The sequence below is a fragment of the Zootermopsis nevadensis genome, unplaced genomic scaffold (genome assembly GCF_977971745.1).
Source record: "Zootermopsis nevadensis isolate Lab colony 2312 unplaced genomic scaffold, Znev_1.0 Znev_ptg000025l, whole genome shotgun sequence".
NCBI classification, from domain to species: domain Eukaryota; kingdom Metazoa; phylum Arthropoda; class Insecta; order Blattodea; family Termopsidae; genus Zootermopsis; species Zootermopsis nevadensis.
Genome location: NW_028259157.1, coordinates 2,031,668 through 2,057,169, shown reverse-complemented (window position 1 = coordinate 2,057,169; position 25,502 = coordinate 2,031,668). Strand labels below are relative to the sequence as shown.

Sequence of the window (25,502 nt, the reverse complement as noted above, 5' to 3'; positions counted from 1 at the left end):
TTTGCGAATATGTGTCTCAGCTGTCAAATAGCGTTGTTTGTCTCAATTGCCACAAACGTGGCGTTATTTAGAATACTGACACAATTTTGTCTCTCTCACGATTCAGCACTCCCAGCCTGCGTTAAATTAAAATAAATTGTCATTGTATACGTAATAATAAATAAATAAATAAATAAATACTGATATCTAGATAAGAGAAGTTCTCATAAATGTGAAACTATTTCTGTGCAAATGAATATCCGTTCATTATCGATTATAACATTAAAAGGATATCATTGATTAGGTTTTTTTACGAAACTAGTTTCTTAGAACCTAGTGAATTGAGGTTGGCACGACCCAGAATGGTTCTGGTGCTAAAGAAAACATTCCCAGTTTTCCATAATAGAGTCAGGAATTTCTTCTTTCAAGTGAATGCGAGGCACAGAAAGACTGTCATGACAAATTGGCTCTGATTTGAAAGTGGAAATGTCCTGATTCGAATTCACACGTTATGATAAACAAACCAAACAATGAGTAACAATAATACTTTGTACTTTTGAGTTAGTATATTTTAAGTTTATTCCATAAATTAAATAAACTCATTTTAGTTTAGCAGTCTAAGACACTTTACTCATGCATTCGGGCATTTTGGTTCATATATCTAATACGCCTATAAAATTTATGTGTTTCTCCAGTTAAAATCTTAGTGTCCCCAATGCATCAAGAGGGACTTGTAATTATAACTGGCCTTTCATTACCATGGGCTTATAACCTAATCTTAATCTATTAGTTTCCCTGTGTGACTACATGTATTCGCACATGTACTGAACGACATATCTTTAATTTTCGAAGAACACGATTTTGAATTTAAACTTCAGTCTTAAAATAGGCCACTCAGAGAAAGGGGCACATTTTCACACTAAACGTGCTTGAAAGTTTATCATAGAAAACTATAATAGGCATAATCTTTTGTGCCACTAAGCTACCTTGCTTTAATTAAACTAATGTTGAAATGGTATCAGTGTATTAATAATAATATACATTTAGGCCTGCATGATTTAGTTACGTAATTTAAAATTTTGCATTAATATTAGTGTGTTATGAATCACGAAAACTGCAGCCATTATTGTTCTCAGGACAGTTATGTTAAAACCCTTTCCTTAGTAGCAGAAGGTGGTTTTGTTATTGTGTGAACCAAGTCCTTCCAAGTAAGTTGAATTAACTTTACATGGCGAACCGCAACTCTAATTACGAAAGTTCACAGACTTCATTATTACATGGAAGGTCTTAATCAACTAGAGACATAGTAATTACAGTCATGGACAATTTTTGTACAAGTTTTTATGCTGTAAAAATGTTGGATTATGCCTCCATTACGGTTTAAGAGAAAATAAGATATTTATTAGAACTTCCCAGTGGCGGACTCTTTTTAATGTTCCCTTCTTCTTGTATTTGTAGATTAGAAAATTTGATATGTATTTCCTTCTCAAGAGAATAATCGTTACTTCTTGTCGGCACATTTATTAACTTTGGTAATTTCAAGAAATATAAAAACTCTTGCGTTCCCGAGTCCATTCGTGGGAACCCCATAGGGAATTTTAGAATCGCTGCGTGTTACGGCTAGAGAACCCAGGATAGTTAAGAAATTATAATGACTAGGCTGAGATCTAGACGACTGAGGTTCGTTTCCAGGCAGGAGCTGTGATTTTTATCTTCCCCGCTTCCTACAAAGTTGGTTCTGGAGAATACTCAATAATCTCTGCCAGGGTGGTCTACCTCCTTTATTCATTTGGGTCGGAAATGGATTTTCTGTTGGATCCAAAGGCCAACAAACACCTCCAGGCACTAGTTTTTAAAACTACTAAACATGTTTAATTTTCTTTTACAATTTTTATTTAGAAATGATAGTATCTCTTTATATACCCAAATATATATATTATTAATATGTGCACAAATTACTATGGAGTTACATATTGTTTTAAAATTTCTCTTGCAGCAGCAACTTTTATGTGACACAATTTTTGCCTAAAAAACTTTCATGTTTCTGTAGAGTTTTTAAAGTTGGTAGCATATGTAGCAGCAGACGAGATACGAATCATGACTTTTTTTAAAATCCATCGGAACAAAGAAAGTAAATGATCTGTAAGAAATTAACAAATAATTTCGCGGGTCTGATTTTAGGTAGGCTCGGGCCAGATATGACCCTCGGGTAGCCAGTTTTACCGCGCTTGTATATCCAATGGGTATCGGGGGTTATTTCTTCAAGAGTAAGGAGGCCGGGGCGTGAAGAACTGACGTCACACTGCCAAGCTAGTGCGGAAATCAAGAATGCTGCACACGGCTTTTGTTATGGTGCTTAATTAACCATACAGACAACGTTATCTTCCACAGCTGAAAACAAACGATTTGAGCAATGAAATATACATAAAACGATTCCGCTCTGCGAAAAAGTTTTCTCGACGCCTTTACAATTTCCTCAGGCACATACCAGTTAGTATTCAACTAGCTGCATCGATCAGAGGCTAATGTAAACTTTTCTAACTAGAACGAATAGTAGTTAATTTAGACGCAAGAACTGGAAGCAAGCCAGGACCACTTACTTTTATAACGTTCCCACCTCATTTATCTGTCCATTCCAAGCCATAAGCATGTGCAGTCCACGAAGCGTCATCAGATAAAGTAAGAAACAATCTACTGTCTGTCTGAGCTGAGACTTGACTCGACCTTGAAGCCGTTACGTCATGCTAAACAATGTCCTATAAACACTATTATTATTTAGTGTTCTGTCTGACGACAGGTCCATATGAACAGGATCCTCCCATCCTTTTCTCGGACTGGGACCTGTTCATATACGTTCTTGGCAGATGATCCAGAAGTGGTTTGCCATTGCCTTCTTCTGTGTGTGAATGGAGTAATTGTTGGGATGCCACGGAGAAACCGGGGAAGCCCCCGGAGGAAAACTCCGTGTTGCCTAGACCACTGCCCCTTTATAAAACGTTTCCACTCTCTGAACAGTCTTCATAATGTCTGATACTGTGGGTAGGTTACATGACTGATATACTAAATTTTATATAAACTAAAATAAAAATACAAAAGAATGAGAGAAAACAATAGAAAGCTGTAAAATTAATGGAGAACTAAGAGCCAGCCGATGTTTCTATACCGCTTATTAGAACGGCTGTGTATCTGGTCAGATGGGGTACTTCTGTTTGAATGTCGAGTGAATTCTCCGCTCAGAAAGACAGTAGAAAATCTATACGAAGTTGACATTCGGCTGGAATGTTACGCCACGTAGTCACACAAAAAATTACCGACGTTTCAGAGGTGTTTAATTGCCACCACCTTCAAGACAAGTAGCCCTCAGGTTGGAGTCTAAGCGCCTCTGAAACATCGGCCATTTTCTGCGAAAATATACAGCAAAATGTTTCAGAAGTTTCGTATCCATACTCAGCTGTGAGAACCTGAAATATCTCTAGACGTCCATGTTTCTTTTTTCCGTTCTGTCCAAGCACATGATTGGTCAGAACATTAAATCAAGGCAGACGTATTGTTCACATCTTTTTAACTCATTATTCGTTAACAATCCTATCATTTAAATCTATATAGTCTGAGCTACCGATAGCGTCGCTAAAGAAATAATAACTCAGTAAATAAACAAGTACATTTTACCCTCTGTAAAATGGTTGCTTTTAAACCCATAATTCCTCTATTAATCAAAATAACGCACCTGATTCTCATAATTATAATAATTCTGTTCTGTCGCACAATTTTGGAAGAGGTGCTATTGTCAGTTTGATTTTATTTCCTTCAAATTTCTCTATGAAACTGGGTATTGTTTCCATTGTTTTAGGCGGCCGAGAGGATAGCACTCATAATTCGAATTCAAGAGTCTTGGGTTCAAATGTTGCCTCAAAGACCGAAGACCGGTTGTTTAGACACCGAATTTTGTAACTTTCATTAGTCTCTCCAGGTAAATGTCGGGATAATATGTTAAATAATGCTGCGACCTCTTCCTCCCACGTCACTTGCATTTCATTATTCATTGATCATCCTCTCATTCGACGCTAATAATCTGAACCATTTAAAACGGTGGTTAAATAAACCAGTAATCAAACAATGCACTGCCGGCGAACAGCTAATTTTGTCTGCGAAGCTGACTGCCCAGTCTCATTGTTCCGATGCTGTACCTAAGTACCAATTTGTTCTCATGGTGGAGCGACAGGATGTGGGTGTTTCAGATGGCTTTCCGCCCCTCACTCTCTTATCTCACGGTACCAGCAGGGAGGTCGTCAGGCTTGAGCGGACCTGAAAGATCATCGAAAGAAAGGAAATATATTTATTTTACGTTTAAGGAACCGGAACTAATTTGTTATTTTCCAAGGAAAGCTGTTAGGAGGTTGGGTCGAAATATAAACTTTGGTTACATTTTTAAACTCGGTCTTCCCTGCGTTTTTGAACTATTTCATGAGTTTTAACTTACACTTAAAATTATTCATTGTCAGGACTTTTTCCATCGTCTGTTCTTAGATTCGAAGGGACCCAACAGATTAGGTACCTCTGACCTGAAGACGGAGACAGAACCAGCCTCCGAAACGTTGTGGTTTTAAAGAACATACGATGGAAAAAGCCCTGACAATGAAAATTTTTAAGTGTACACTACCGTTGTCAAAACCCTTTAGAATTGAGTTTCAACTTAACTTGTTACTCTGATATACTCCTACTTTGTTGTGTCGTTACACCCAGTGTGAACGCAGCTCAGGAATATAAAGTCTACCAAGACCACTGAACTGGGAAAACGGGAGAATACAATTGCATTCTGAGCAGAAGAGCTAAGTTTAGAGGCCGATAATAATGCAAGCGCATTTTTTTAGTCAAATGTGGCGAAATTAAAACAATGAAGTTCTGTGACGGCTATAAGAGTGCCTTAAAATAAGTCACAATGCTTAATTTAAAATCCTTGCTTACTCACTGTTCATTTCCATATTCTAAGTTCAGTCGACGCTATAAGATGATTCTATCAGAAGATATGGGTGTTTTATATTTAAATATTCATTTACTGCGACAAAATTGAACATTTAAAAAGACCTATAACTTAATAATAACAGAGTAGATGTTTTGTATTTTGTATTTATTATATCGATGTCAGCTCCGATTGTATAACTGTTTTAAGGACGAACAGATTTAGAGACGTGAACGTTGAGTAATTTAGTTATGGCTCATTCACCAGAATCTGGCATTTTCGTATTTTTTCCCATTTACGCCTGTCTCTTACGCAGTACTTTCCTTAACAAATTTTTATCACAATTTTTATATCTTTAATGTCTCCCCCGTATATCCTATATTAGTTTTGTCACACTGTCAAAAACTGATACGGATTAGGAAGTGTGTCTTCAGTATATAGCATATTTTTCCAAGTTTAACGCATTAAAAGTAATTGTATTGTATTGTAACTTCTTGCCGTTACCAAATTTTATCCTTTTTCTTAATAAGTCTCTACAAAACGTGTTTGAAGCACATCTAACAGATCTACCTTGATATTACTGAATAAGATGTAGTCAGAAGTGTGTGTGGCATTGTAGGCGAATATATTGTGCACGTAACTCGTTTATCGCTGCATAGCAGTGTTGTTGCACTATCGTGTCACAATGGAAATTAATTGGCTTGTTTGGCGAGGGGCGTGTCGTGGGATGCATCTAATTATTCCGACATGAATGACAGAGGTTTGCAACCCGAGAGCGGTCAACTCGGGGGACTGATAGCTAAGTGCTATGTGTTGTATCTAAATTTAACTTAGCATACTCATTAGGAATATGGACACAAAACAGATTGAGTTCTTTCTTATGGGCATAGGTTTAATATGAGCGGCTTGATATTGCAGTTAAAATCGCATTGGAAATATGGATCTGCGTCCAGCATGATGAGGTATTTAAATGATTTAGCAGTGAACGATTTGTTTCGCAGACATGAGCTACAGAATAGTCTTAAGGTGGCGACTGACTTGTAACATTTGCCTGTAATGTAACGTGTTACAAATCGAGCATTACACAAGTGAAGACAGCGAATGGAGCCGCTCGATGCGAGCCGCTCACGCTCGCGGGCGCTCCATCGTGTTGTCGGTTTTTTCGCGAATCCCTTTGAGTGTTACATTACAAGTCAGTCAGTCAGTCGAGCGGCGTCGTAACGAGCATTCACGAGTTCTTTAAATAACAACACAACCTCCATGTCCGACATATTGAATGAAATGAATGGAGCACACACGAGCATAGTCGAGCCGAGCGTTCAAAACGAGCATTCGATGCGCCTCACCAGTTGTGGTGTAATGTAACATGCTCGCCGCGAATGTTACATTACGAGTAAATGTTACAAGTCAGTCGCCACCTTTACATACCTTTACGAATGGTTCTTCACGCCATTTCAAGCTCATCTTGGAAAGGCAACGACCTCTATCTTCAGGGTTGAAGTCAGGAAATGAATGTGAGGCTTTTAAATAGTGTTATGTGAATTTTTGTCAATACTTCAGGATCTTATTCCTAAAATTATTCCTAGTCAGAAATGTCGTATGAACGTGGGTCCAATTCAAAAAAATTACGGAGCAACAAGATATTTAGAATGTAAGATGATCTGAACCCAACGTAGAACATCAGGGTAATTCAAGCGTCTTAAACGACACAAAACACAATTACTTATGCACTTCCAACGTGGCAAAGCACTCATCATTTTAGTCTAAACGTGACGCATTTACTGAATATTCAGTTCCCTGACCATTGGATTGGTCGTGGTGGCCCGCAAAATTGGCCACTCCCCCAAATGCCCAAGAAAAACATGATGCATGAACGCGCACAGAAATCTTAGGAGAGACTAAGCCTGTACCGAGCCTCGAACCATGTACCTCCTGAATACAAGCAACGAGCGTTACAGCTGTATCGGTACAAGAAAAGAGCATCCAAAATGCATTGTGTCGCGTTCTTGCACTCTGACATTTTATGCGCGAATCTGAAAGCCATGTTTAAACTCGTAGTCTGACATATCTGCGGATCCAATTGGTAGCCAGAAATGAAAGGGACGTCACAAGAGAGAATCCGGTGGATAGTCGGCTGAACAGACTGCTGTAAAATCTTGTTCGGTCTGGCACTGAAGTGTCATTTCATGACGTAGTAAAATCGGAATTTGAGAAAGAAAAGGAATTGAATGGAAAAACTGTTGAGTCGACAGTAATTTGTACCTGTACAAGCTGGAGACACTGCATTGAAATGTGGAGCTGGGGCTTAATGGGGGAATCTGTCCCACGCAGAGAATAGAAAGCGACTGTTTGCCTAAGTGGTAGAGGAAATTTGTGATCGACTCACGATCTGCCAGGAAGTTGCAGTTTTGTTTGATTAGCATAATGCCGGATATTTTAGGTTGTCATCTCCTGTAACTACACCCAAAGTCTCGAAGTAGTGTTTAGTATTCCTGTTCTGAATTCCAGAAGAACATGGCTCGAATCTCGGCTGAAGCAGTGATGTTAGCCTTTGTGTTTCGTAACCAATAAATTCCCGTTTCTGTTCCCTGCCCACTGGTTCGCTTTTCTGTCTGGATAGGCATTTTAAAGGTGCCAAGAATGCTTAATTCCACATCCTTACGATTCCATTTTATGAAAAACAATTTTGAAATTGTTTATTTTAATAGGTCAACGAAAAATTTGGCCTACATTCAAATATAATTTTATTGCAAAAAGTAAAAAAACTTGGCGGCCTTGCGAGAGTTTCCTTCAGTGTGTAGTGTGATACAATAATTAGGCGTGTTAAATTTGAAACGAGAAAGACCATAACGTCTACAAAATATGTTGTATACGAAATACTGCTTGTAATTCGACAATGAAAAATATGGTGATGCGCGAACCTTTGAGGCAAAATCAGATAAATTTTAACGTAGGCAAAATCTGTATTTAGGTAAGAAGTTATCAAACTTTGAATAAAACAATAAAAATGTTTATAGGAATAATAAATACGACCCGATAAGCCCAGCTATCTCACCCATACGCCAAATTACACCTTTGTTTGTTGATCTGTTAATTTGAGATAACAAAATATAGCTTTAAAACATAAGGGTTTTAGGATTAAAATGTGCACGAGAGAAAAAAAAGTTTTATCAGTTCTATGCAGTAATGCTTGTATGAAATTATTATTTTATTAAAATTAGCAGCTTTTGTGTATTTACATTAGAGTTATTGTAATTTGTAACATAAAGCTATTGTCGTGGGGACAATTTGTTTCAGCACCCAAATTTCTCATACTTTTCCCTTCCTCTTTGTCTAGCCTATTTCAAAGGATTAATAAGCACTACTCTAACCGCGTTTTGCCTTTCGTGCGCCGACATGACGTCTTTTTCGTGGGTTTTAAATTTCATACAGACCCGATGTCAGCTGCGGAATGAGCTTAACTCGTGATTCCAATGCAGAAGGTTATTAGTTTGTTCTCATATCTACGCCTTCTTCTTCTCATAATTCATGATTGAGCGCTGCTTAGTGTGCTCAGACGCGGTAAGTCTGTGTTCTCGGGAACCGCTTAGTTGGCATTTGGTTTTAATGCGGGTTTATTATGTGCCTTCGAGATCAAGAAGAACTGGGACATTGTGGAGTGGTAACAGACCGATAATTCAGGACAGATGTCTTCCCAGTACACGTGGAAATACGATACATCTTGTAGTTCCGAAGGTTGAAGTTATGGTTGTATCGTGATATAGTAAAGGGGGTAAAGTATAGTTTGAATCGTCAGTACATTATTTTGCATTCACATTTACTAATTGCATATTTTTATCATCTTATTGCTGTTTCAGAATAATCCGTAAAAAGTACAAACTTGCGAAGCTCAGAAAGGGTTCGATCGCTGCTGTCAAAATTAAGGTAAAGTCCTTACTCTCATATTTGGATTGTTAGAGATGTAAATGAAAAGATATAATCAGTTTTAATACAGAGCTTATTCTTCATAGTCTCCTTTCGCTGTATTCAGTCATTTAAATGTAAGTTACGACCAGACGTAAGGTGCTTGAAACCAGCTCTAGAACCTCGCTGTCCCAAAAGAAACTTGTTGATTTTACCGGCTTTGTTTCCCGCTTCAGCAAATCGAAATGAAGTAAGAGCTTTCTCCGGTTCTTAAGCTGTTTTCCAGTTCTTTTCGATAGAAGAATCCTGTCCCTGTTCTCATGAATAGTTTATTCTTGACAAGGGATTATCTGTCTTTCTCTGATGCATCTCTTCTGTAGTAGGATGTTGCAATAAACGTTTATGTACTCTTTAATCTTATTTGAGATGACCTTCTGATGATGCTCTTACATTTTAATGCTACCTTCAAACGGAGTAAAAAATTAACACATAATTAGGATGTCTTTCTTGCCTGCCGGTTTGTGTGTCCGTATCTCAGCGTGTGTCATTTTGCAAACTACTATCGGATGTCTATAAAATTTGGTTCATTTATTTTACAATGAACATCTTTATTGGATTTAATTTTCATTCGTGCAAATGAATAGAAGTATCTGTTTTATATAAAGCGCAAATGTATGTTTCCTGTCCCTCAAAAACTACTTTTACAAGAGATAAAAACAAGAAATTATATATTTATTCCACTGAGATTATTTTAAACGTTTGAATATTTGGTGTGTGCTTAAAGACAAACGGAAAAATTAAGCACCTGTGCGTTATAAAATTTGTTCTGTTGTTTTAGAATTGCGTGTTTTGATGTGCGATACAGATTGCTTCTACAAGAAACTATTTTTTGATCAGTATAACACTGAATGTATATATAAAAATGAATCTGCAGTCACCTGAACAAAAATCAGTTCGTTTATAACAGCAAGGGCGAGACATCTTTTACCTATACTTTAGTGTAAATAACTTTATGTGAAGTGATTCTTAAATTTATGGGCTGAATTTGTAGCCTATTGAATAACCTTATCTATCACGAACACACAAATCACGTTAGCCTGTATTTAATTATATGGTGTTTATATTTTGTATCCAGAAAATTCTATCAGGAGTGCCCAAAAATGCAGAACGTTTTGAATTTAGTGGCTTAAATCAGATACCTTTTGTGCTCATGCCATTAATTTATAGGGTGAGGTCATTGATATAGTTGGGGTATGAAGTAATTAGTTTACAGGCTACCAAAGAAATTGTCATAGCTATAAACATAGGTAAAACTCGCAAGTCTCAGAATCTAAATCTAGGCCTACAACATTGTCATATAATAAATTATTTAAAAATCTATCCACACGGAAGTAGGGATAGAAACAAGTGTGGTTTAAGCAGTATGAAACAGTAATGTGTCAAAGCATTTATGTTAGGTCGTAGGATGGAGTCTCTTATGGCGAATAACACAGATTACAAGTGAGTGGAAGTAAAATTCTCAGGAAAATGTTTGGACGTTGTTACTAGGTAACTTAGTGTAGAGCCTATTGCATAATGACGCACTTCGTTATTTATATAGGCCACATAGTAGACTGTTATGATTATGATAATGGAATCACGGGTATTACGGTGCATATAAAATTGGATAGTCAAGAAGTACATAGAGAATGTTGATGGAGAAAAACGTTCAAAGGCGGACTCTTAGAAGGCCGAGAGGACTGAATAGTAAGTTATTCAGTGACGCTGTATCAAATGCAGTCGTTGAGATTTCACGTACTCACGGCAGCGACTATGAAGATGACCATCTTTAGCGATGTTGCGCCATGTACTTGGATAGAAGTTTACCGACGTGTCAGAAGTTCTTACTGCTTCTATCATCAGGGCGATGGCTCATCGCAGTAATCTTATATGAAACGTAGGTAAAATGCTATGACATTCTACACAGCGCAGCAGTCCATGAGACTTATCTTCATCATTATTAAACACCTAATAATGTGACAGGATGATCGCGTTCAGTGACCTTCAAACAGACGACGAGGAACAATTCGTGGTCTGCTTCAAAGTGTCTTTTTTTGCTGGAATTTGAAGGGATTGAGTAGAACATGACAGGATAGTTCGTGTCTCGGCCGAGATTTGAAGTTGGAACCTCCGACTACAAGCGCTACCACCTGAATTAATTTGCTTGGTTCCGAGATGAAATGAGTTCGAAAACAATTTTTCTCCTATTTGCAACTTTTATACTTTCTCATAGTCTATTACTTATGGTTACAAATGTATAATTTTACCGGAAATGTTGACCAAACGAGATATTTTAACGTGAAAGCCTATAAACGGAATATTAAGCATCTTATTACGTTTATACATGTGATTGTCTTGTAATCTATATTTAATTGTTGCCAATGTGTGGGATTTCATATTATAAAATAAAGAAACAGGCGTTTGGCCAGATGCTACATGCATAGTCGATACGTTACGCTTCACTAATTTTACTGTGAACTCGTCATGTCATTATGACGCCGTCGTTGGAATTTTAGATTCTTGTGCTCTTCCGTTAAAAGGAATCGCGTTATCCCGTTCGCTTTTTATTGGTTTTCACCCTTCCCCAACCCCTTTCGTCGCTAAGCGCTGCCGTCTAAAATGACCTGCAGCTCATACGAGTCTGTTATTTCCCGTGCCATCCTCCATTAGCTGAATGCCATGCCAGAAATGGAGCGACATAATTGTGAATCATATTTCGGTACTACCTAGGCTCCCTCACTGTTAATTCACCCACCTGACCTTCGGTGTTCGAAGAATTTTATATCATGAAGAACTCTTCATTATTTCTAAAGTGTTTTGACGTCGTGTTAGAATCTGGGTTATAGAGTTTTTGGACTTTGTCCATCGTCTGGTATACTAAAGACACACCACATTTCGAAGACCGGTATCTTTTGGTCCTCAGGTGTAAGGAATTCATCGCCCTGATGACGGAGGCAGTATGACCTCTGAAACGTTGGTTAACATCGACCAGACTACACAGCGCAACAACCCAGATGACAGAAATCTTCATATTCATCACCCTGATGACGGAGGCAGTATGACCTATGAAACGTTGGTTAGCATCGACCAGACTACACAGCGCAACAACCCAGATGACAGAAATCTTCATACTCACCGCTGTGAAAACCTAAAATCTTACAAAGGGACACCTATTCAGTTTGGTCCGTTAGAAAGATCTAACCTCAACCTCTGGATTGAAGTTTCCTCTTTTCATCGTTTCGTATTGTCACACCAATTTTCCATCAACCTAGAAGGATAAGCGTGGGATTTTGAGAAATAACTAAATATAAATTAAAAGTATTGGAGGAAGAAGAAAAGTTGTATTAACGATATAAAATAAGGAAAATGAACATTAAATTATAAGGGAGAAAACAAAATTACATCCTGGGCTGCAGGTTGGTAAGCGACAAATCAGACGTAATTCACAGCATTATAAAACTAAATCAATGCCGTTTTGCTTTGAAGATTTCAGTGTGCCAAACTGGCAACGCTCGTAACCTAGACATTTTCACTTAACGGATATGTTACTTGGTCCAGTTACATATTCAAGGTAGTCTGGATTCTGGAATTGAAAGTCTCAAACCGTGCCATAAAAATTAGAAATAACTTATATAAGATTATTAATATGACTGGTTTTGTGCCAGTAGTCTAACTGATACATATCTTGATACGGCTGCAAGGAATGTAGTAAATAAAATACATCTACAGATGAAAGGATGGGGCGATTTGAAATGTAGTTTCCATTCTCCATGTTAAGGTTTCTGACAGCAAAGAAATGAAGCGAAAGCTGAGGCATCGGAATTCAGTTATTAGGCACTTAATTAATTTTTATTAATTCATTTACTGTGTTGAGTTCTCTGCACAGAAAAACTGTTAGTCTAACATTGGGTTTTGCAGACTTCAGCATAGTATGACGCGTGACACTCACCACTCGCCCCTATCTAGTGCCGAGGTTAAGAATGAGTAGGAGCTGTACTCTCTCTCCCCCCAAGCGCTTACATGGCGTGTAGCGGGACAGCTTTACCTTTACCTTAACTGTTATGAGGCATAATTATCCCTAACGCACTCTCCTCTTCGAGAAGAAAGTTTATTCTTGCAAATGTAAACGTACCGTTCCCCATTATTTTATTAATTTTGTTTTTTATGTACATCTATCTTTCGTGTTGTCAGGCATAGAGAATGGAAAGTATTTCTACTGTCAGTGTGAATTTAATTGTTTTATTATCAATTACATGATAATGCATTATCTATTTAGGGACGAGTGAATTATGTGGATGCTTTAAAGAGGAATTTGTAGTGGCAAAAATAGTGTGTTATTTAGACAATTGTAAGAATTCTTTTGCCAGCCATTTTTCGCATTAGAGTGTTGTCAAAATGGCCTTCTAACACACCGCGACATTATGCTTCGTCTTATGTTCTAATGCTAGGGGTTTCCAAGCTTTCAAGACCTGAGAAAACATCTGCGTTTGCTTACCGACTCGCTGGCCGCCAGGTTACAAATGAAACTTCATGACAATTTATTAAAAACTCTACACATATCGCAAACAGGTTTACGTAGTACTCAATAACCGTCTTGGTAAATTTGTTACTTTATTATATGTATTAATTTATTATTATAAAATTAAGTTTTTAAAAAGACAGTGACTAAATGTTTCATTGTACGAAGTGATTCAATTGTACAGAATTGTACGCGAGTCGCATAAAACATATCTATGGCTTACCTACGGACCGCGGGCTTAGAACTCTAGACTCAAATTCTGATATTTGATAATGGAAGCCCTTAGTAAACCCTACAAACAATATTCTATTTATTAACACTAAAGCATAAATATTTATAGCGTAATTATTGGTTTATTTACAATGCACCTTCATTCTTTTTACTGCACGTGTCCTATATACAAATTAATTTCTGTATGTGTGTGTGGTGTTCTGTTACAGCGCGAGAATGTATTTTTTTTATTTTCACCAAACTTGGCTTATTTATTCACTGAGACGAGGAACAGATTTCATAAAGGTCAGAACTCTGTAAAAAGTGCCTGAGTTTGAATCCCTGTGAGGGTAATTTCTATAGCTCGGAGATAAACGCGATTGAAAAGCAGCGTCAAGACGAAAGTCGTTTATTTTGGCGAGCAGACTACAGAAATAAAGGCCAAAATCCCGAAAAACTGTCTTGGGTTCAAGTAACAGTGAACATGTTTTCTGTAGGTAGGAAACCAAGTACTGTAGAAGACCGGCTACAATATTAAATTATTTGTTTCGGCTAGGATATTACAGGAATAAACACCACAACCTAAGAAACTGCCCTGAATTCCAGTCCCGATCAAGATGGTTGCTGCAGCTTCAAAACTAAGTACAGTTTTTGTTCTGCAGAGAAGATTACAGTAACAAAGACCAAAACCCGGAAAATCTGTCTTGGGCATGAGTCCGGATAAGATTATTTCTTTAGCTCGGAAACTAGACATCACGGAAGAACACGGCCAAGACAAAGGTTGATTGTTACAGTAGAGATATTATAGGAAAAAAGGTCTCCACTTTGATAAAAAGTCTTATAATCGTCGTCGGTGATGGTTCTTCTTTGTAGCTGAGAAACTAAGATCGATAGAGGCTTGAAACGCGACGCCCAGCGTCGCAAAATAGTCAGGTGGCAGCATTTATCTTTCACGGAAAATCGTAACGCAATTTGGACTAATTCTGAACTAACAGAACCTAACGCAAGGTGTGTCTTCTGGACAGTAGAACCGCGTAATCCGGCGAAAGTTTACTCTCCGCCCTCAAAATGGAGGCATATACATGCAGGTTCATAAAACTGTAAACTGAATATAAAGGAAAAAGAAAGCTTCAGGTGAAGAAGGGGCCGGTTCCACTTCTATACAAGGACTTGCTGCCATTTCACAAATTTTACTCGATTTTTCTCGCTTACTACAAGGACAGTAAATAAAGAAGGAAGAAGTACATTTTTCCTCTTTTATCACTAATTTTTAACACTCGGTACAACGTCGCACGTTTGACTTTTAAATTATTAATCGACGCCTTTTCAGGATCGTTGGTTATTATGCGTCGATACAGGCTGATAAAGTTGAACACAGCTGTCACTTCCCGACTTCCGGCTGGAACTGCGTGGTTCACCGCTAAGTTTCCCCAATACCAGTCAAGCTTCGCTATTTAAAACAATAAAACCAACTTACTGTTTCACAGCAGTTCCTTCCGGGAGCCGGGAAATGACAGTCGCGTCGTGAATGCACTGTATATGGGCTTAAAACATGTTTTTGTTGTTACGGAAAACACTTAGAGTGGCCATTGTTGAGTTTAAATTTCGTTTTAGTCAACATACGCCCCGATACAAGAGCGACGTGTTTATTTGTGTTGGGAATGTTTTGACGTGCGTCTTTCCTTAGAAGAAATCAATCAGGACTGTGGAGACAGGGCGGTGTGACCAGTCGTCTTCCACTTGTACACCGCGTGCGGTTGGCAATCTCTGATGACATCCTCCAAACATCTCCCTCGCTCAGTGCTATTCTCAGAGCGCCATTGCACTGGACTTGAAGTGGAAAGAAAAAAGAACCCATCCCACAGGCTCTGTATTGAGTTCCATTGTGGAAGCAGCGATTTCTCATGCTGGCCGCAGGTTTCTGATTGATTGGAGCAAAAGTTGTTTGCGTTTCCGATAGTGACTTTGAAGTGTCTTCCCTCGTTACTGGCACAGTCAGAAAGTTCTTGAGGTTGTTTCTAACTTGGTGTCTCAAAATGTTTTACAGATCAGAGTTCCTTATGCTGTTCTCCAATAATGGTCTTTTCACGATCCGTCTGTTTAATCAGATAACGGATTTGAATGTTACAGACCTGTTGACTGAATTTTGTTAAATTTAGCGTGAATGAAGTCTAAAACGGGGGGCGGGGGGTACCACATTCTAATTTATTAGTCCGAAGTTTTACTTCCTTATTGTTCAGAATTATCATTGTTGCTATAAGATTTTGTAATATGTTATTTTAACAAATCACGTGTATGTGGCGACGCTTCTGATGGTAATTCTTCATTGTGCCTCATATGTGATTAAAGTTACTGTGTTTCACATTAAGGTTATTAAAATGAAGACCATTTTCTTTAAATCCAAGGTATTTAAAAGTATTAATTTGCTAATCATAATTTTCTTTGTAACAATACCGATTTTTATTGGAGGGTTTATTTAGTTGGTTCTCATGTAATGCATTTTTGACTTTTGTTTCCGTACAAAAGAATAATTAAAAATCAAAGTCGGTATCTGATACGGTTTAGCTAAAATATTTGAATTTTTTCTCCCATTGCTGGACTGAGTACCATTGCCTTTATTGCCAGACACTTAATCATTAGTTAAGTATGTCCATACCTTACAGTGACTTTGAGTAGTGTTGTGGGGTGTCAGCTTACACGTCTTGTAGTTAATGCGAAGTAACTTATTGATGCTGTGCTTCTTTATTACGCCGTCTCCTTTACAGGAGGTTGGCGACATTATGAACAGGATCCTTCCATCCTTTTCTCGGACTGGGACCTGTTCATATATGTTTTTAGGCAGGTGATCCAGAAGTGGTTTGCCATTGCCTTCTTCTGTGTGTGAATTGAGTAATTGTTGGGATACCACGGAGAAACCGGGGAAGCCCCGGAGGAAAACTCCGTGTTGCCTAGACCAAAGCCTTGCCCAACACAATTTATAAATTCGGGCACCGCCGGAAATCGAACCCGGGACCCCGATGCTGTGCTTGAACAACTGAAATTACGTACCTTCGAAAAAAACTTGAACAGCGGTAGAAGCCTATTTTATATCATCTTGGTCTGTTTAATTACGCTTTGTGATCTGCATTGGTTATATAGTACGGAAGAAGAAATTACACTAGTCCTCAACGTATTAAATAAATTACAGTTTTATTTGATCTAGGCGTATGTTGAAGATGACTGACTGTCTTAGGCTCACCGCCGTGAAAACATCAAATCATATATAGGCGTACTTCATTTCGGCTGTTGGTATGGTTTTAATTTATATATTTTGTTCCATGCTTTGAGCTTTTCACGACGATGGACACGTTGCCTTGACAATTGAAGCGGTAAGATAATCCGAAACGTTGGTAAACACTTACAAAACTACACGGAGTTATAACCCGGAAAACCACTGTCGACATATTTGCTCGGTTAGCCCGTGACTGTGTTAATTGCAGAGGATATTACGCGCCGCGTGAATGAGAGGACGAGTCGAGGGTGCTTATTATGGAAGGAGAAAGCTTGGTCTGCTTGGAGCATTGGAGTGGCAGAGAAAAACGACGAAATACTGTCAGGATAGTCGGTCCAAACCAGAGATAAGAATCTGGTAAGTAACGAAGATACGTGGATCTTACGTCAGGAAGATTTGGAATACGCATGATAAAAATAAGTGAAGACTTTTATGCCAGTCCAAGTTCATAGATCGATTCCCGAACGGGCTGAACCTTGAGATGAGAGGTAAACCAGGCTTTGACATGTTAATCTGGTTTATGTAAAAGAAGTAGGCGTGATTAAATGGTATTTGGTACGCCTTACTTCATCCAAATTTGATTGAATTTATTAATTTTAGCCTTGTTAAACGTATTAAATTGGAAGAAAGTTGCTTGAACGTCTCTCTTCTCGACTTTCCGTCTAGAGGGAACGTGAAACAAACAAAGATTGCGCAATCGTTTAAGTTGTTACGCAACGTACACTTAAGACTTTCCAGATGTGGAGTAATGATTGCATTACAACCATCGCCTCACTGCGACTGACCAATGAATTTGAATATGGCTTATAGGCGCGTTCCCGCCGTTAAGGGGTGATTTTGGGTTAACGAATCAGATCGCCGTATTTAATTCGAATTTAAGAACAGTTACGAGTTGCGTGTGTATTTAAAGAGCGATTGTGTTATTGCGAAGCTCTCTAAAATTTTGATCTTCAGGTCGTGCAGACCGTTCTACACGTACTTCAGATTTTTTATACAAACAGCCGAATCATCGCACTGCCTTGCATTAACTGTAACTGGTTATACTTCAAAGTGTCTCAAGAGGCAATAAAGTGAACGTCTTTCAGCTCACCAGTGGAGTCTTTAGTTGTCCAAGGCAAGGATTTTGCGTCCTCCGCAAAACATCAACCCCACCACTGCCTTCCCCGTACATTCCCTGGGAATCAGAAGCCCATACTCACCGACAAAACCCACACCCGTTATTTTAATTTCATTAAATCCCTTTCACTCATCATAAGTACTAAAAGTTGTAACCGTACGAGCGCCAGGCACGTCACTGGGTTTGACCCGTGGCTTCAACAAATAAACAGCGAGTCGAGTGTTTGGAAGGACAGTTAAACTTTCAAAGCCTCAGTCGGGGTTTGATGTAAGACCGTTTGAATGCGAGTCGACCGAACGAAGAACGTCTAACTGGCCGCCGAATGGTCGTCTAGTTACACAGGAGCTGAATAAAAAGCTGACGTAACCTAACCTAACCTTCTTCACTCAGCAGCAGTGTTAATGTGTCTTTAGTCAGAGAACAAGATCTCAGACATAAATCATGTACCGATCTCGGCAAAATCAGAACAATATGTGTGAAACAAGAGAAAGAGAGAGTGGGAGGTGCCGAGGAGTCTGCGCCATAGTTCGCAGCATGGTCACGAGATGGCAGTCGGAGCATGGGGTCCGCGATTTGACTCCGGAATATGGCTCTTTCCGCGCAGGAGCCAAGCAGCCCGACGGGTTGCCTATGTGAGAGGAACAGTTGGAGGGAGGGCGGGTGGACCAACTGATAGTACACAGCGTACCGGTACGGATCTCATGCAGTGCGGGGATAGCTGAAACAAGGAGCGGTACAGAAGTGTGTTTGTCTCACTAGTAAGCCTCCATTTGGCTTGTCCGCAGACTCTCCTTGTCTCCTGCCCGCGTATCGCCTGTCAGATATCTGACGGCACCAACGACTCATAGACCTGGAGTCGAAGGTAAATTCTCGTCGGATTAAAAGGCCAAGAGCGCCTAACAAAAAAGCAATGGAACAGGCCGAACAGCGTCTTCAAGAGATCTTGGGGCGAGCCGAGAAATTGGGTATTCCTCCGAAGGGTCTAGTTGGTCTTGGCGCAGTCAAGAAGTTGCTGGACAGGCGACATAAGTCGACACAACACGCGGTGGTCCCCGTCCTCGCCGGAATCCTCAGCGTCACGATTGCCCTTGTATATTATTTGGGACTGCACACGCATTACGGATTTTCTCGTGCTTGGCTCAAGTGGCACCATCAGGATCTCTACGATCAAATGGTGAGTACGTTTTGCTCTTTGACGTTCTGGTCTTTTAATGTTTTGTGTGTGAACTCATCTGTCGTGCAGGAAGCACGTTGCTGTGGATGTTGCATCGAATGCATGTGAGAACTCAATGTTTGGATCTATAGAATGCCATTTCTCTTTAAAGTTGGCATAATTTTCACATTTTGTCAAGTGACGAGCAAAATGATTAATTTTATCGCCACTGAAATCGGGGTTCAGCAAGTGTAACAAAGGCTGTCTGTCGTATCATAAGCATAAGTAACTAGTGCTTAGTGTATAGAATCGTTTAATCACTTTTTTATTAAACCCCCATTAAGTCACCATTTCGTTATTTAATATGCTAATAGTGGGACATGTGATATTTAAACTAAGCGCTAAGAAATTAACCCCTTTACATTATAAAATCATTCAGAAGGTTTTAAAATTATATCCTAACCTATTATATATTTGTTTAAATGGTTTTATCGTGTAAACAGTGATGTATTGGTGAATGTATGTAGTTGTATTCGTATCTTATTTTTCTCCATATCAGATTACTTAGAGTATTATATCTTACACACCCTCTCTCGACTTACTCAGACACGCGTGATTTTATGTGAATAAGCATCGCTTTTCTGTCAGCAGCAGATACAGCCATACAAATAGCCTGGAAACTAATTTCCTTCATGCAAGAAAATTTTCACGTATAAAATATGTTCTAAAATAACTACATAAATTCATTTAATGAGACGTATGACATCAGATATAGCAGTGATTTATGAAGATGTAAATTTGGTAAGAAAGTGATAGTACTAGCAGTATTAATTATCTGGGTCGTCCACCTACTGACTTCAGGCAAAGTTGTTTCAAAGTGACAGCGAAGCGCACGTGCTAGATTAACACTTTTTCATGTTCGTACAAAGTAACCTTTTCGTAAAACAGAATGAAACGTTTCTGTTCTACACACTGTTCCGAAATTTGCAGATTTTGCGTGCTAATCTGTACAAATCTGTACATTTATACATCCCTGAAAATAGTCACAAATACAGCACTCAGTCTCAGGGAAGGGGGTATTCTGAAAAACCAGTCAGGTCGGTCGATTAATGTTAGCCGGTAGCGGTTATGCTTAATGTTCGTGGTTTTAGTAATACACAATACAGTCTGATGTTCATTCTAATACGCTTGACGTATGCTAAATATGTGTTTGATTAATGTCAGTCGTGCATAAAATAGGACATTTATTTCTACAGTAAAGAGTGTGATTTTCATCCAACGATACTGCTAAAGTCTAATCTCGGTTACATATTTTCTGTTTTTATTCTGTCCCTCTTCTGGGTTTCTTCCCTCATGCTGTCTTTAGAAGCAACTAGTTAAGCCTTCTTAGCTATTTCTTGTATGTTCTCCGATCTTCATGTCTCAAGAATAAACTTTTCTTAAGCATCAAGCCGTAATAATTAGAACGTATTATTAAATGGGCTACATAGTATTTTGAAATATTCAGCATTTACACAGTGAATGAACACTAAAATCCTCTCGGGTGACCAGACATTTAAATGACGACTTAGAAACATGTTTCGAAGATTTACTCAGCCTCCATCATCAAGGTCAGTTGATCCTGAGAATATTTTATGGTACGCAGTATTTTGTAACAATTTTGTTATAATCTGGACCTGATAGCTATTATTCTCACCTATTATCTTATTTATTTATAGTTTATTTAAAGAAATTTTCCGTAGCTCAGGTCATATAGCTTCGAATGAGGGATGATTAATAAGTAATTAATTGGAAGGGGTGTGGAAGGAATCAGTCGTGGCCTAATGAAGTTACTATACCAGCATTTGCTTGAACAGACTGAGGAAACAACACACGAAACACCTTCCAGGATAGCCGGTTTCTTGACCGAGATTTAAAAATGAAACCTTCCGAATACAAAGCTCGAGCACTAACCACTAGACCACAACGTTTGGTACACATATCATAACCTCTGCAGTTGAGAGAGCGTTGTGAATAATGCACGAATCAATCTGTGCGAATGTAGGGAATGAGTCGGCGGTAGCTTGACGGTAAATAGGATGTGGGTCATAGGGTTCGTGCGCCCTAGCACTTGCTATTCAGAAGTTCCAGACACCAGAGAGCGTAGAGAATGAGGTATTGGCAAACCAGATCACAAAGGAATGAGAATTTTTGCGTTTAGAAAAAAAAAACAATTTATCAGCCGTTAGCATGCAGCTGTCTAAATAAGGAAAACGCAGTATCAGATAAGTACAGAAATGGAGGATCCTGAGGTAAGAGATTCTCACTTCAACTCTGAAGAGGCTATATGATCCTTCGAAAAGTAAGTAACGGCCTACAAGTCTACACGGGGCTGCAAATAGAAGACCTCAATCGGCAAAGACAGTCGATTAATATATTGATTTGTATTAAATATTCAGAAGTTCGGGAAAACAGTTAAGAAAAAAAATTATAGGTTTACAGTCAGCTGTCAGCAAGAAAATAATAATGAATTTATTTTGTCTTTAAGATTAGAGCGTAATCTGGGAGAAAAATATATAATAGATCTCGTAAGTAAAGTCCCTCTGGACGAAAATCGACGCAATTCTGTTGCTGGAAGGTTAAATTAAAAATCTAGTATTTGCTGGTAATAACGGTAGTTAATAAAGGTTGATTAAATTTTGTATTTGCTAACCCCAAAATTCTGTACTCGTTATCGCTAAAAGTCGATTTGGTTCCAAAAACCGATTTTGCAACAATTTAAAATAATTTCTCCGACATATACACATATCGGCGCTATCCCAACACGATGTCTCACTTTTAGATATTAAAGGTGTATGTTTTTTCTCACAAACAAAAAACATTCCACTTATTTTAAAATTGAGCTTCTAAGGTTCTCACAGCATTTAGCCTGAAGAGTCAGTAAGAGCTTCTGAAACGTCGATAAAATTTACCGGACTACAAGGCGCAACATTCCAGAAGACAGCCTATCTTTGGTTTGTATACAATTAGGATTATTGCATCCAGACGGGATGTGAACTACAGGATGCAGAAGATTGCAGTTTTAATGCATTAAAACCCGTGCGCATTGATCCAGAAGTCCAAAGAAACGAAACTAGAGCTCCATCGCTGTGCCAGTCAATTCAGTGAAAAGAATTTAATTTTTTTTTAATATATAATGTTGGGTGTTTACATTTTATCCTGTATATATTCCATTTGTTTTGACGGATTGCTGTTTTGGCACGCATTAGAATATTACGCCTTTAAATTTATCTCTTTCTTTGTGTCGTCTGACACTTGCTAATGTTTATTGCATTTACGGACGCTCTTGGTCGTAATCGATTCATATTTAAGGGTTTCATAAAGCTTTATACAGTAATCGATAAGTAAAGTGGCGTCTAAATATGACGTTATTTCAACTAAGACTCTGGCTTTACCACAAACTCTTTATTTTTATTTGAACTATCCAGTCAGGAAAGAACAACGGATGACATTAAGAGAAAATAGTAGCCTACGATTGCCGTCCATATCATAACTCAGACGACTAGAGAGAGAGTACTGCTTTTATATGTGATGCATGGGTTAAGTCTGTGGGCATCGACTGCGAATTTGTTGTGCACAGCATAGCTACCTCAAAACTAAGCTCTCTTCACATTAATCTCAGTCATTATAAGCATTAGATCCTGCAGGTCTAAATCACGTCATAACAACCGACCTTGCTATCTCTGCGGAACAGAGTCTGCTGTATTTAGACGCTAATAGTCGTTTAACCGGTAAAGAAATTCACCGTCCTTTATGGAACCAAAATGTCATTACCACTTTTGAAACAGCCTGCCACTGGACTCTGCCCTAAACCAGGTGAACCAGATAAACCTCACACCCTATCTCTTTGTGGAGTTAATTAGTTGGTGGCTTGTAAGCTGTTCACATGGGGATAGATTTTGGTGCAATTCAACCCTTATATGGTGAGTTTTCCACTGAGTAGATTACACTCGCACACTAGGTCTTACAGCGTAGTCAAAATAATGAGTAAGTCTGATTTGTAGGGTAGTTTCCCACAGTAGATATTTTTAGTTAAAGTTCCCCTAGCTAGAATAATTTCGAATTTCACAGGGTAAATCTAGGAATGTGCTGAAAGTTATCTAGCTAAAGGTTATGTAAAAGATTGCTAGTGTTGTTCTGCTCTACACTATTTGGCAATGTAAACGTACGCAGGATACTCTAGCAGCCGTCTCTAGCTCTGTTTAATTAAACAGAGTTCTCTGCTCTAGCTAGGTTTAGCTTGTCATTTGTATGTCTCATTTAGTTGTGATTTTTGTTTATTTGTATCATAAACGTAAGTCTTTCATTACTAACAAAAATAAAACGTCAAACGTTTGTAGAAAGTAGCAAGTGGGTTAAAGAAAAAGCTTTTTTGTTAATGGAGAACATTTCCAAGAACTATGACATTTTCAATTATAATTATAGCTTTCCGTAAGTTTCTTCTGCTTTATGAAGTCTGACCATGGTGCATTACACTCTGTAATAGATGTGTGGTTTGACTTTGTCCGCGTCGTCGTTATTTCAGTAAAATTACCACTTTTCGGAAGCTGGTTCGTCATTCTTGCTATGGGTACTTCTGCGTTGAAGCTGTCCAGGTCTGACGCTGCCTCAACCAGGGTGCCCAAGAACTAGGGCTTTCGTCCTTTTCTCTTTACCCGAAGATGAAATAAAATCCAGCTTTCAGAAAGATGTTATTTGATTGAAATATAAAAGATGGGGAACGTCCAAAAAACCACCCTTGTTTGTCTCTTCTTGCAGTTCACTTTCTATTTCACATTTGTCGGCACTTTTCTACTCGGTGATGCATCATACCTTTTTCTAGAGTAATCTAGTAAGAGTCACTCTTCAGTAATTTAGAAAGAGTCAGTCTAGTTATTCCTAGAGTGCAGTTTTGTGCTTCAGAGTGCAATAATACCCAAAAAAGTAACAAAATCTTGCTAGAGTAAGCAGGCACTAGCAAGATTTGCTCTACATTTAACCCTAGCACTTACATACATTGCAAAAACGTTGCACATGCCTTCCCCTTCGTATACAGATTTCACTGAGGTGGCTTTAGGAAAACAAATATTGTCTGTAGGAATTTAAATTTACCACACTTGTCCTACACACTGCGCAATAAGAACGTTATTCCTCTGCTTATGAAGTACATTTTTTTTATTTGTATTGGGAAGTGGATGTACAATTCCACGCATCCGCAGCGTGGATACCAGGCTAAAGAAAAATTATTATGGCCTTCGTGAAAGACCACTTGATGTCCATTGGATACGTTACTGGGTCGGCCCCACAGCTGATCTCGACATAGTGACTAAGAGGCAAATAGCTGAATCTGCCAGAAATCGAATTTGTGGAAAACTAAAAAAGCTTTACTTTCGAAAACAGACGGCAATTAAAGAAATCACAGAAGGTGAGTTTCGACGTATGTCACAGAATTTGTTACGTCTGCGTGAAATTTGCTTGAATGTTCGAGGACACTAATTACAGTAGCTACTGTAATATCAGATAGGAAAAGTGACTTTGCTGAAAACTGTTTCAGAAATTGAACAGAACTTTCAATTAGATTGCGCAAAACGTTAATTCACGGACTATTTATTGAGTATACTATTTATGTTTTTATTATTTATTTTATATGAAATTTTCTGCGTGATCTGTATTTCCTAAATGGCAAAATTATTATTGTTTGATATTACTTATTTTTACACATATCATGTGCTTTCTTCATGCTAGATAACTATCTTCCCGGACAACGCAGCGTCACGCTTTCTTATGAACGGAAGGCAATCATATCGGAAGCCGTCGGTTGTACTTCCGTCATACTTTTGTGATTCCCTGAATGTTCTGTACCAGCATGGGGTGAAATATGGTGAGAGATTCGCTCTGGGTACTTTTTTGCACCAAGAGACTTATCTGAAAAGGATGAAATATTTTTGAAGTAATAACTATAATCGCGTATCCATTAATGTAACGTCAGTGGTGGTGAAACTGAGGATTACTCTTACATATTCCATTTTCAAAACAAGAAGAAGAAGAAGAAGATAAGCTTCCTTTGTTGATGACTACATGAGCATATTTCATGACGGACATAAATTCTGGAAACTTTCGTCATTAAAATTTATATTTCGGGGTGCGAGGAAGTTTTTGTCCTCACACCAACACGTCTACAGTTGAGTGAAGAATGTTTAAAGAATACCGATCTAAAAGTTATGAAATATGTTCTTACCATGGTTGCATATAGAACCATTTTTGCACGCCGTGGCTACGAGTTTTGCTGTGTAGTAATCAGTCAGTGAGTCAAAATTGCATTACTATTCCCCA

The 25,502-nt window shown here is 38.4% G+C and overlaps 1 protein-coding gene across 2 annotated transcripts in view; it reads left to right on the top strand.

Annotated features, from left to right (window-relative positions):
* Window positions 1-25,502, top strand: part of LOC110830228 (uncharacterized) — a 279,207-nt gene that overhangs the window by 56,996 nt on the left and 196,709 nt on the right. The window contains exon 2 of one of the 2 annotated variants that reach the window (XM_087355979.1): window positions 8,797-8,863. In XM_087355979.1, the coding sequence (XP_087212105.1) occupies window positions 8,797-8,863 (67 nt within the window). Of the gene's footprint in view, window positions 1-8,796; window positions 8,864-18,634; window positions 19,173-25,502 lie in introns of those variants that run through there. The other variant, XM_087355980.1, reaches the window with a different exon arrangement.